Raw genomic sequence first — 13,954 nt, 5'->3', positions numbered from 1 at the left:
TCCAGGTTGACAAGTCCAGCAATGTTGACAAGGCAACAGTGCTTGCTTTTGTGCGATATATTTTCAGGAGGATGCACATGAGGATATGTTGTGTGCACCTTTGTTGCCAACTAGCACCGCAGCTGCAGAACTATTCAAGTCTTTGAATGATTACATATCAGGAAAACTAAACTGGTCATTTTGTGTCAGTATATGCATAGATGGAATGGCTGCCATGACTGGACAGCTTTCTAATTTCACTACTCAGGTCAAAGAGGTCACTTCAGAATGTAAGTCTATGCACTGTGTCAAAAAATGACAAAAAATGTCGCCTGAACTTAACAACATTTTACAGGATGTGATTAAAATTATCAACCACATTAAAGTACATGCCCTTAGCTCATTCTATTTGCACAGCTCTGTGAGGAAATGGACGCAGAGCATACATGTCTTCTCTTACACACAGAAGTGAGATGACTTTCTAAAGGTAGATCACTGGTCAGAGTTTTTGAGTTATGAAAGCAGCTCCAGTGATTTCTTTTAGAAAAACAGTCAGTCACTACTGGCAGCACATTTCAGTGACGCAGAATGGGTCACAAACTGCTTACTTGTGTGACATATTCAACCTGCTCAATCTGTCACTTCAAGGGAGAACAACAACTGTGTTCAAATCACCAGATAAAGTGGCTGCATTCGAAGCCAAACTGGAATAATGAGGGCGATGAGTCAACACTGGGATTTAGCAGAGATTTTTTTTTCTTTTTTTTTTTTGTGATGGACTCTCACTCTGTTGCCCAGGCTGGAGTGCAGTGGCATGATCTCAGCCCACTGCAACCTCCACCTCCTGGGTTCAAGTGATTCTCCTGCCTCAGCCTCCCGAGTAGCTGGGATTACAGGCATCTGCCACCATGCCCAGCTAATTTCTGTATTTTTAGTAGAGATGGGGTTTCACCATGTTGGCCAGGCTCGTCTCAAACTCCTAACCTCAAGTGATCCTCCCACCTTGGCCTCCCAAAGTGCTGGGATTACAGGAGTGAGCCACTGTGCCCGGCATTTTTTTTTTTTTTTTTGAGATGGAGTCTTGCTCTGCTGCCCAGGCTAGAGTGTAGTGGTGTGATTTGGGCTCACTGCAACCTCCACCTCCCAGGTTCAAACAATTCTCCTGCCTCAGCCTCCCCAGTAGCTGGGATTATAGGTGCGTGCCACCACGCCCAGCTAATTTTTGTATTTTTAGTAGAGATGGGGTTTCACCATGTTGGCCAGGCTAGTCTCAAACTCCTGACCTCAGGTGATCCACCTGCCTCGGCCTCCGAAAGTGTTGAGATTATAGGTGTGAGCCACCATGCTTGGCGAGCAGAGATTTTAAAAGAGACTGAGCCAGGGCCTTCTTTCTCCCTGCTGGTGCATGATCACGTATCTCAGCTTTCAAAAGAGTCTGAGCATTACTTCCCAACCACAAAAGACCCCCAAACTGGGAAGGAATAGATCCACGACCAATCTGTGAATAAACCAGGTGAATTGACTTTGTGCGTGCTAGAAGAGGATCAACTGCTTGAGATCACAAATGACAACAGCCTTAATGGTATGTCTGGGACAACTTCAAATCTCCATACATTCTGGATTAGAGTCAAGGCGGAATATCCTGAGATTGCCACAAAAGCACTGAAAAGCCTGCTTCCATTTCCAACATCCTATTTTTGTGCAGCAGAGTTTTCTGCAGTGATGGCAACCAAAGCGAGATTAAGGCATTGACTGGACATAAGCAACACACTTCTGGTGTCACTGCCTTCTGTCACCCCCAGATGGGACCATCTAGTTGCAGGAAAACAAGTTCAGGGCTCCCATTGATTCTACATCATGGTGAGTTGTATAATTATTTCATTATATATTACAATGTAATAAAAATAGAAATAAAGTACACAATAAATGTAATGCACTTGAATCATCCTGAAACCATCCCCTCATCCTGTCCATGGAAAAACTACCTTCCACAAAACCAGTCCCTGGTGTCAAAAAGGTTAGAGACTGCTGTATAAAGGATTAATATCCAAAAAATATAAAGAACTCCTACAAAACAACAAAAAACCAAACAACTCAATTAGAAAATGGGCAAGGCTTTGGAGACACCACTGCCCCCCAAAGCTCCCTGCCACCAGCCACAGTCAACCCCACCATGTTCTAGGCCATGGACAGCCCTTGAGCCACGTCTCCTTTGAGCTGTTTGCAGACAAAGTTCCAAAGACAGCAGAAAACTTCCATGCTCTAACCACTGGAGAAAAAGGATTTGATAATAAGGGTTCCAGCTTTCATATAATTATTCCAGGGTTTTTGTGTCAGAGTGGTGACTTAACATGCCAATAATGGTGTGGCAAGTCCAGCTACAAGGAGATCTGATGAGAACTTCATCCTGAAGCATACACTCACCGGAACTAGCAATTTTCCTATAGATGTCAGTGAGGAAGAAACAAATATCCCTGTATTAACATCATAACCGTCATAATCACTTTTTTTTTATGAATAATGTCAAATCACTAGAAACTCAGTTAAACAACTGATACTCAAGAAGTGGAACTGGTAGTAGGGGACCTTTTACTTTTGTAAAGAGAGGATTTATTGCTCTCAAGCATGTATCAATTTTGAAATTTTTCAAAATGCAAGTCTGTGGAGGAAATAATGCCCTATTATAACAAAAATGCAGAAAACAAGTACCCTCACTGTCCCGGAGGACAATCTGGCAACAGCTAATTTCAAACAACCAACTGCTCAAAAGTAGGAAAGTAAAGGATAGTATATCTGTATTACAGAACGGCAGTCTTAAAAGAGTGAAGAATCCAGATATTAGAACATGTTCAAAGTATAATAGATTTAAAATAAAAGTAGATTATAAGACAATATAAGCAGTATGGTTCCAAATTTATTTTAAATGCCTACTTAAATGTATATACAATTAAAAAAAAAACTAAAAAGATATGACAATATGTTGAAAGGGGTTGTCTGGGTAATGAAAATAAAACATCACCTTTATGTTCTTTTTTGTATTTTTTTTGTATTTACTGACATTTCTGTAATGATATATACGTTATGTAATCAGAAGGAAATGTTACATAGGAAAATAAAAAGCTCAAATATATTCAAGATACTGAATTCACAATATAGAAAAGACTAGATAAGTCATATTTTAGAAAAAATTCTAACAGAAATAGACAAAATCTCTTCTTGGTGCTCTTAAAGGTTTAACCTTGAGTTCCCTGGAAAAGTCACTCATCCAAAACACAGCATTCCCCAAAGATGTCAAACAAAAGAAGTATTGTCGGGATAAGTTCAAACTGCATCCCAGTTACCCGCTGTAAGATTTCTGGATCACTGTTGTGATGACTGTGAAACTGTAGGTGAGAGAGAGGGATTCATACTGGAATCCTAAGGCTCCCACTCAAAATCTGTCATGAACTTAGCCACAGGCACTAAGCCTCTCTAACAGGCTCAAGAAAGAGAAAGGCCAAGGGAAAAAAAGTACACTCATGATGTCACAAATTTCTAACAATCAAATATTATTAGGTTTACAGCCTGCCTTTTAAAATACCATCAGGATTAATAAAACAAAATAAAATTATTCACTAGGTTGGAATCTTAATTAAGCATTCACCAGTCACTCACCATGAACTAGGTCCTGATGATACAAACATGAAGACAAAGTTCCTTATCCTCAAGAAACTCAGTCCCTGAGGCAGAGATGAAATTAAGCATGATCTAGAAGGATAAATGACATACTAGAGGTTGGTACCAACTGCAGTAGAAGCAGCAATGCTTATTTATATCAGGCAGAGTAGGGAAAGGCATAAAAAAGAGATGACATTTGAGCTTTTTCAGTTAACATTCCCCAAGCAGAGAAAGGGAATCATGGGATTCCAATGATATAACAACACCCTGAGTAAAGCAATAAAGGTAAGAACATTATAGTCCTGTCTGGAAAAGGGTGAGTTGTCCAGCATATCTAGAGTATAGAAAATGTGGAGAGAGACCCGGCATGGTGGCTCACGCCTGTAATCCCAACACTTTGGGAGGTCAAGGCAGGCAGATCACTTGAGGTCAGGAGTTCAAGACCAGCCAAGAGGAGAGGGGAGAGGGAGTGGGTGGGGGCGGGGGGAGGAGAGCGGGGAGGGGAGGGGAAAAAAAATGTGGAGAGAATGTCAGAAACAAAACTCTGAGAAAAGTTTAGTGCCACCCTTCCTCCTGTACAGGAAGATGAAAATGAAGTTAACATCTTTTCAATGCTGATATTTCTTTCTCACTCCCCATGCTTTAGTAAGTCCATACAGACTTTTTAGCAGCATCTTTCCCCCTTGTTAAAATACCATAGCCATGAACTAAGGCTAAGGAGCCCATCCTAACCCCAAACATTATCAAGTTCACAAAGGTGGTACGGCTGGCACTATCACAAAATGTTCATACAGATAATCTGCATTCAAATCACAACACTGCAAACACTACTTGTTTATACACTAGACATAATTTCCCTCTAGGACAATAAAATTTTCTTCCTCTCCTGTCCAACATTTTTATTAGCCACTTGGAAAAACATAGAAGACAGGCTTATCAATTGCGTAAAGGTCCAAAGAAAATATAGTAATATCTCGGATCACAAACTTAAGCTTCAAAAAGATTTGACAGGTTGTACTCATGAGCTAAATACAGTGTTAATGTTAACGGAAATATAAAATACTTTTTAAATGAAACTAAAATTTTACATTTCTGTTTAATATCAATCACACAAGTTCAGGATGGAGGGGATATAGCTTGACTTCAGTTCATATAAAATAAAACCTAGAGTTGTTATAAATTCAGTATGAGCAATTAGTGTGAAATGGCACCTCAGAAGTCTCCAAAAAGCAGTCTTTATACCACATTAATAAAAATGTCCAATTCAATGCTACAAATACGTGTGTAAAACCTTCTGCATGCCTGGTTCTGAGGTGCGTCTGCCAAGAATGCAAAGATAGACCAGGTGCAGTGGCTCACGTCTGTAATCCCAACACTTTGGGAGGATCACAGAGTCTTACTCTGTCACCCAGGCTGGAGCGCAATGGCGCGATCTCAGCTCACTACAACCTCCGCCTCCCAGGTTCAAGCGATTCTCCTGCCTCAGCCTCCTGAGTAGCTGGAATTACAGGCGTGCGCCACCATGCCCGGCTAATTTTTGTATTTTTAGTAGAGGCGGGGTTTCACTATGTTGACCAGGCTGGTCTCAAACTCCTGACCTCAAGTGATCCACCCACCTAGGCCTCCCAAAGTGTTGGGAATACCGACGTAAGCCACTGTGCCTGGCCCAAATAAGAATTTTAAATGTATTTTTTATTGTAGGTCATAGTCAAAAGTTGGAAAGACATTAGTCTAATGAAGAGGATAAAGTAAATATACCACTACAAAATACAAAGTATAACAGGATTTAACAGAATAAAATATATCTGGTTGGAGAAAGAGAGGGGTAGGGCCAAGAATCTAGGAAAGGATTTACAGAGATAACAATACATGAGAGAAGTCTTGGCAGGCTGGAAATAATTTAAGAAATGACGACATGGGGGAAAGGCACTCTGTGTAGAAGGAACAATATGAACAAAGACATGATGCAGCAAATATGTGTTTAATGGTCCTGGGACATGGCGGCACTAGTTATAAGTTAAGTACAAACAGAAGAACCTGGAGAAAGTTCAGTTTGGCTAAAGTGTAAAGTATTAACAAGTCAGTGGATGAGGCTGAACATGCAAATTTGAACCATAACATGACAGTGCTGGATACATGATAAACCATGAATGCTAGCTGTTCCAACTAGTCTTAGCTCTGGGGCCTTAAACCATATTATCTCTAAGATTTCTTAGAGTTCTAAAGTTTATGACTTACTGAAGAGCTATGATGCAAGTTATTTATATGAAGGCACAGAACAAGGACTTATAAGAAACTACAGGGAGTCATTAGTCTACTCAATAAGGAAGAATGTTCTCATTACAGCTAACAATAAAATGGGCTGTCCCAAAAAGTGGTGAGGGCATTGGCAATAGATATGTTTGAATATAGGCCAAATACATATCTGTTGAAGGTATGGTACTAAATCAGTACTATCAAGTTCTGTGTTTATCACACTCTAATTCTTCTATCATGTTGGTTCTCACTTATTAGCAAGAGCTCATGAATGAGTTCCGAAGGGAGAGGGAGAATCATATTAAAGTAGGAGGATGGGATTTTATTCCATTGTAGATAAGCAGGAAAATGGGAAGCTTCTGAATGACATTTCCCAACATAGTAATTATCTTTACTAGAGTATCCTAAGGTGTGATATAGCAAATCAACTGCAAGTACCTAGCTAAAATAATTTGGTGATGTATAAAAAAAATTTAAGGTTTTAAGAGCCTTTATGTGAAAAAAATGCTTGCTTCTCCCTGCAAAAGCTGTCAAAAGGGGGTATGCAAAACAATTAAATGCATAATCATAAACAGGTTTGGCTTGTTCATTACAATAAAAGCATAACATTGGAATTAAAATCCTAATATAGCATACCCAATAATGCTTACATGTTGGGAATAATTTCAGATCATTCTTAAAGAATAAAGACAAAAATTTTTTAAAATTCAAAATACAAACTACTAAAAATTAAAATTTAGCACCAATGTAAAAATATGCTATGAAGGTTAAAGTAATTTCAACCTCAATGACCATTCTTTTGAGACTGTCCTGCTTCAGAATGCATCTAATACTACACAGAAATAGGTGCCATGTTTACAATTTAGCTTAATGTTTCTAAATCATATTCTAATACTGCATGATAAAACGAACTAGAAATCTGAAGTCTACTGAATAGACTTAAGATGATTAAAAACTTAAACATAAGACCCAAAACTATAAACCTACTAAAAGAAAACATAGGGAAAATGCTTCAGGACATTGGTCTAGGCAAAGATTTTATGACTAAGACCTCAAAAGCACAGGCAACAAAAACAAAAATAGACAAATGGGGCTACATTAAACTAAAAGCTTCTGCACAGCAAAGGAAAAAGAGTAAAGAGACAATCTACAGAATGGGAGAAAATATTTGAAAACTATTTATCTGATAAGGGACTAATATACAGAATATACAAGGAACTCAACAGCAAAACCAAATAATCCCATTAAAAAGTAGGCAACAGGCTGGGCACAGTGGCTCATACATGTAAACCCGCCACTCCCCAGGAGGGAGGGTCTCTTGAGGCCAGGAGCTCAAGACCAGCCTGAGTAAAATAGCAAGACCCAGTCTCTATAAAAAAAAAAAATTAAAAATTCGCTGGGCATGGTGGCATGGACCTGTTGTCCTAGCTACTGGAGAGGATGGCTTGAGCCCAGGAGTTCAAGGTTACCGTGAGCTACGATCATGCCATAGCACACAAGCCTGGGTGACATAGCAAGACCTCGTCTTAAAAAAAAAAAAAAAAAAAAAAAAGCAGGGCACCACCGTGCTCACGCCTGTAATCCCAGCACTTTGAGAGGTCAAGACGGGCAGATCACTTGAGGTCAGGAGCTCGAGACCAGCCTGGCCAATATGTTGAAACCCCGTCTCTACTAAAAATAGAAAAGAATTAGCCAGGTGTGGTGGCGCACACCTGTAATCCCAGCTACTCGGAAGGCTGAGACAGAAGAATCGCTTGAACCCAGGAAGCGAAGGTTGCAGTGAGCCGAGATCACCCCATTGCACTCCAACCTGGGCATCACGGCAAGACTCTGTCTAAAAAAAAAAAAAAGAAAGAAAAAGAAAAAAAAAGTCCAATACAGAAATAAAATTCCTTAAATATAACTATCCAGTTTAAATTGAAAACTGCAGAGTATGTCTCATCTTTCAAGCCACAGTCATATACTACTGACAATTCCTTTCAGAGGACACGGTGTAATAATACAATCTGTGGCTTAGAATCTCAAAGTCCTAGGTTCAAATCTCAACTCAGCACTTACTATCTAAAGTATCTTAGATCAGTTACTTAATTTCTCTCAGCTAAAGCTTCTTTCTCATCTGTTTAAAAAAGAGGGGAGAGGTGGTGATATAGTGTAAAGCTCAAGTAGAATCATGAATAAGGAAGTTCCCCATAAACACTAAACAAGACATCAAGCACATCCTCACTTTTCAGAACAAAATAAAGTCATAGGTCTATGAAATCTTTCCTACCCCTAGTGGATGATGTCTTTACCTCTAAAGGGGTATTGGGGCCCTTCCAGAGGTTGCAAAGGTTGGGCTTCCCTCACTGAATAAATAACTAAAGAGCACACTGTCTTCAGACTATTTTGGTGAGTTCTAGTCCATTTACCAACAGATTCACTCAAATTTTGTGAACACTAATTCTTCCAGATCTGGTTTCAAGGATCTATTTCCTCCCCACCTTCAGATTCTTTTCCTGCACCACAGGATCTTTACAAGTTTCTTTTAAGGACTCAGGATTTGTTTGTTTGTTTGTTTGTTTGTTTTTAAGTGCTTTTCTTCCCTATCTGGAGAAACCTAACCAAAAGGAAGTTAGGTAAAAATAATGCATAAAATACGCATTACTTTTTAAATAGGAAAAAATAAATATAACATTACAAAACTAAAATGTAAGGTCTTCAGATTGGTAATGAGAAAAATTTTTCATGTTCTACTAAGAGGGATTAATAAAAAATAAGCAATAAATGCCCTAAATTACTCAAAAATTTGCCTTAGCTGGGCACAGTGGCTCACAGGTATAATCCCAGTGACTTGGGAGGCTGAGGTGGGAGGATAGCTTGAAGCCAGTAGTTTGAGACAAGCCTGGGCAACATAGCAAGACCATGTCACTAAAAAAAATTTTTTTTAATTAAAATTTAAAAATTAGCCAGGCAAGGCTGGGCGCAGTGGTTCATGCCTGTAATCCCAGCACTTCGGGAGGCCGAGGCGAGCGGATCACAAGGTCAGGAGATTGAGGCCCTCCTGGCTAACATGGTGAAACCTCATCTCTACTAAAAATACAAAAACAAAATTAGCCGGGCATGGTGGCGGGCACCTGTAGTCCCAGCTACTCGGGAGGCTGAGGCAGGAGAATGGCATGAACCTGGGAGGCAGAGCTTGCAGTGAGCCGAGATCACGCCACTGCACTCCAGCCTGGACGACAGAGCAAGACTCCGTCTCAAAAAAAGAAAAAAAAAATTAGGCAGGCAAGGTAGTAAACACCTGTAGTCCCAGCTACTTGGGAGACTGCTGCAGGGGGATCGCTTGAGCCCAGGAGTTCAAGGCTGCAGTAAGCTATGATCATGCCGCTGCACTCCAGCCTGGATGACAAGAGCAGGACCCCACCTCTCAAAAAAAAAAAAATTGCCTAATGACAGCAGCAGAATAAACAAGATGACCTTCTGAAGCAGCTTCCACTTCTAAGACGTCAAACTAATACCTATGTACTCAAACCTTTACCACTTTTCTATTCAAGGAGTGTAATTACAAACATTTTTGTTTTAAAAATTGTTGGTGCTTGCTGCTCCTGCTGTTGCTCCTGTTAGAGGGTGAGAAAAGCATTTTCTTGGTTTTTGTATTCTATATTTGGTACTCTGGGTACAGTCAGTATAGGGAAAGACAGGTGTTTCACAAAAATAGCTGGATTTTTCTCACCTAATACACTTTAGAGCAGGAAGCTTCTTGGAAAGGTAGAATAAAGAATGGAAGGATGCAGGACTTTCCAAGCATTCATGGCAACAGAAAGGAAAGCAGAGATTCTCTAAGAGGGAAAGGGACATAAGAAGTCAAAACATGGGCGAACGGGTACAGTAAAGAACAGTACCTTACAGTACCACAAAAAGAAAGCAAGACAGTCAAGTATTTCACAAAATACTGCCCACTGCCAAGAAGAAAATTAAGAAAAATATACAATCGTTGAAGGACAAAAAAATTAACAACCTTTGGGATCCAGTTTCTTTATCTGTGTAATAATGATAACATTAAGACTACTCTGGGAATCGACATGGGGTTACCTAAGTGAGAGTCCCGGGCACATTGACAGGCCTATCACTGACCCTCAGAAAAGGATAATGTCCTCCCCACTGCCTAAAGTCACTCACAGAATATTACAATGGAAAGGGGGGCTCAGTCATCACCTCATCCTAAATGAATAAACCAAACAATTCAGTCATGTTATAACCTGTACAGAATTCCTATATTATAAAAAATTTAATAAGTATTACTACAGGATCTCAAAGCCTTATCAATGTGAAATACAAATGAACAGCTGCAGTGGAAAAAACCCTTTGTACTGCTGCAACAGGGGACTCCTTCCCTCACTAACATCAGGGCAAAAGGAGGCCCTCGAGGCCCTCCTCCACAAATTTCTCCAAATTGGTAGGAAGTAAGTGTAAGGGGTTTCCCTCCTTGCTATGTGATTATAGGTTGACAAACAAAGACACAAATCTGTGCTCCAAGTTAGTCATAAAAATCAAAGCTGAAACTCAAACATTTTCTCACAGGAAAATGATAATGGTTATATTTTCAAGCTAGCCCTCATAGCAATCAAATGATGCAGCAAAAATGCCATTTTAATTGACTTTTTTCTCATAAGTATAATGTATAAGCTACTTTATAAAGTGGATTTTATGAAAAGTTCTAGAAGTGTAGCCCTAACATCCTTATGAAAAAAAATGTGTCCTGAGTTTTAAACAATTTACACAAAAACTTTTAGATCATAACTAAGGAAGGGACAGTGGAAGACTGTGAGATAAATAGACAGTTGCTTGGTTTGGTAGAAAAGGCATCTAAGTTATGCTAAACCACAGCTGCTATGAAAATGTCTTCAGTGTAACTGTCTCTCTCATTTAGCAAGCATTAAGCTCTGCCCTGAGCCCAATGCTGTGGCCCTCCAAAGGGAATAACAATTTTTCTAAAGCTAAACACACAATCCTAGGAATGCAAGAATTTCGTTGCATCTTGCTGGGAAAATTACACACCAAATCCTAGTGCTTTGAGATTCACATGTACCTATCTTGATTACCTTGCACTGGCTCTGTCTCAGAACACACTTAGTGTTATTAGTCTAAATACTAAGGGAAAAGAAGAAACTATTAAGCATTCAGCACGTTCTCATTTCACTTTCACAATCCTGTAAGATAGGTAAACATTATCCCCAATTTATACATTAATAAAATGACGTTAAATGATGTTAAATTACTTGCCCACACCACCAGTAAAGAGAAGCTAGGACTCTGAATTCCACTTTGTCCACTATTCAAGGGCTCCTCCCCTCACGCCCCCACCCCCGCCAAAATAGGGCTCCTCCCCCCTCCAAAAAAATCAATCATGGGGTGCCACTGGAGAGTTGACCACTCACATCAATTATTTGTTATTCTAGTTCAGCAGTTCTGGGAGCGAGTTATGGAGAAGATAAACCACCAACTCCTCATTTCACAGAATCAACTCAGTATTCAGGGAATACTCTAAGAGAAGGGGTAAAATGTCCCTAGAGGTGAATCCCAGCTCTTCGCATCATTTCTCAATTCCTTCTCAATAGAGACTCTAGGACCAGAGCTCCCTTTATCACCTCCATCCTAACATACCTAATTGTTTCAGAAAGTTACCTTTTAAAACAAGATCTTCTACCAGAATAGAAGACCTCTCTGCTGGTCCTCGAATTTAAATAAATTCAATTTTCACACGATAACCTGCCTGATAGCATTCCAAAACATTCGTTACCACTGCAGTTTCAAGTTATTTTGTAGTGAATTGTGAACTAAATCTTGATTAAATTGCGGTAAAGATGGGAAACAAAAATCTATGTTTAGACAGGTTTCCTATCTAAAATTTTCCATTACGAGCTTAGGAAAAACAAAACCTGTACACTCAACATTTTAAATCTGTTTCTAACTGAACAAGATGATAGGTGATGCAATGAGGCTTAACTCTATCATGTAATTGCCACAAAACACTAACATTGTAAAACATTCAATACTTTAAATTACTGAATATTCTTTTTAAAGAAGTTGAATATTGTAAGAATTATTTAGCTTCTGGAGTTTAACACTTACAACATTAAAAAAGGGTTTCTAAGAGGAATAAGGTCTCATCTGAAAACAGGGTTTAAAAAAAAAACCGTATAAACATTGATACATGCCCAAAAACATTTCCCATCGTAAGGTATTATTTCTAATACTAAAGGCAAAACAAATTAAAACAGATCAAACATTTGCAGTCAAATGTCCAAATTTTTGAACTGGGAAAATGATGTCAACGTTTTTCATCCGTTTTCTTGTAAGGTTCCAGATCAAAAATAAACAGCCATCGGGCTCATCAATTCAGGTGCGGAAACTCATTAAAATCGAGCTTTTGGAGGGGAGAAAACATATTCCCAGAATTTGGTTTATCGGGTAAAATTGCCCCGTGGCCCACACCAGAAACCTCGGGCAACTGCCCGGGCCTTGCCCACCCCTCCCGCGGGCCGCACCTGCCAAGGCCGCACCGCCAGCGCCCCCTGCCGCCCTCTCTGCACAGACACCCGCGCCCACCCCCGCACCCGCACCCGCACCCGCACCCGCACCCGCCCCCGCCCCCACCCCGCGCTCGCCCCGCGCCGAGGCCGCGCAGCCTGCGGGCAGGGGCGGGGGCACGAGGATGCGAATCCAGGCGGGGCCGGGAGCTGGGCGCGTCCCCCAGAACCCCCGCCACGGCCAGGCCTGAGCCTCACCTACCTACGCCGTATTTCTCCTCCTCCGTGGGGGTCCACATGGCCGTGCCGGGCGCGGCCCCGCGGGCGCGGCGACCGGGCGACAACGCGGCGGGGACGGCCGCGGGCCCGGCTGTGGCGCACCGCGAGTCGAGGCGGGGACGGTCAGGCGGCGCGGGGCAGTGGGCGGCGCATCCCTCACAGGCCGTCCGGGATGCCGCCGCCACCCCCGCCACGTCTGGACCGCGAGGCTCCGCGGGTGGCCCAGCAGCCCCTGGCGGCGCGGGCGAAGGCTCGCCACCTGTCCGTCGCCGCTGCTCCCGTGCCGCCGCTTGCTTCTTCACAGCTCCGCCGCCCGGCTCGCCCCAGCGGGCTCGCAGGACGCCTGCGCATGCGCCACTCCCTGCCGCGCAGGGGCTCGCGCTGCCCGGGCTCGCGCCGTCCCGAGCCCGCGCGCGAATCCACGCGCCGCTGCTGCGCGCCAGCGGAGGGAAATCCGCGAGAAGCTATTGGACTGCCCGGCCCCGGACCGGCTTCTAGAATCGCTGGTCCGGGGCCCTCAGCTGCAGCAAACTCCGGAGGGGGCGAAGCCGGTCAGGTGGGCGACTCCCTCTACCCGGACTCCCCACTCGCTTCCGCTTCCAGTGCCTCCTGCCTGCGCCCCGAGATGGCCACAGGCCTCCTGGTCGGAGAGGGGAGATCCAGAAAAGGAGGACACGACACCATTTTCAGACCCATCCCAGTGTCACCCACAGTGCTGTCGGAAAGGTCCCCGGAGCCACCCTGTGCATTCCCAGGGCCCGCAGGATGGAGTCGCCACGAGGGAACCAGGTGGGGTGCACTCGTGCCCCTCTCTCCTGGATCCCCTGTGGGCTGAGGCCGCTGACACCTCCTGGGTTCTTGCTTCTCTGAGATGGCCTGAGTGGTGAATGTTTGGGGCCAGAACAATCAACAGCCGCCTTGCTAATAAGGAAGCGCTTCATTGGGCCCTTCGTGTTCCTACCCAGGACACGGCATCTGCTGCTCCTGGGTGTCTGCCTCCCTTGGAGCCCTAAGAACTGGCTCCTACCAGAAACTTTCCTCCTCTCTCTCCTCCCTAAGAATCCATTCATTCTGATGCCTGTAAATGTCACCTTGTGACCCCCAAGTCAACCACTTACCAAAGACCAGGAACTGCAGGACTTCTCCTTTCCACCTACATTTGGACCACATGCTCTAATCCCAGCAGATTTGCCCATCTCTGTCACTAGCACTACTAAGTCAAAACCCTGGTGTCATCCTTCACTAGCACTCTCAGACACCACCACTCTTCAAAG

At 42.6% G+C, this 13,954-nt stretch overlaps 1 protein-coding gene across 12 annotated transcripts in view; it reads right to left on the bottom strand.

Moving 5' to 3' along the window:
- DOCK3 (dedicator of cytokinesis 3) overlaps nucleotides 1-13,009 on the bottom strand; it is a 711,354-nt gene extending 698,345 nt beyond the window's left edge. For 10 of the 12 annotated variants that reach the window (XM_054681895.2, XM_054681897.2, XM_054681898.2 and 7 more), the window contains exon 1: nucleotides 12,664-12,992. In XM_054681895.2, coding sequence (XP_054537870.1) covers nucleotides 12,664-12,700 — 37 coding nt within the window. In that variant the 5' untranslated portion in view covers nucleotides 12,701-12,992. Of the gene's footprint in view, nucleotides 1-12,663 lie in introns of all 12 variants that reach the window. The other 2 variants (XM_016941175.4, XM_016941180.3) reach the window with 2 other exon arrangements.
- Nucleotides 13,010-13,954: the final 945 nt, after the last annotated feature.

This window comes from Pan troglodytes, chromosome 2, assembly GCF_028858775.2.
Source record: "Pan troglodytes isolate AG18354 chromosome 2, NHGRI_mPanTro3-v2.0_pri, whole genome shotgun sequence".
NCBI classification, from domain to species: domain Eukaryota; kingdom Metazoa; phylum Chordata; class Mammalia; order Primates; family Hominidae; genus Pan; species Pan troglodytes.
This window is presented reverse-complemented; position numbering and strand designations above follow the sequence as displayed.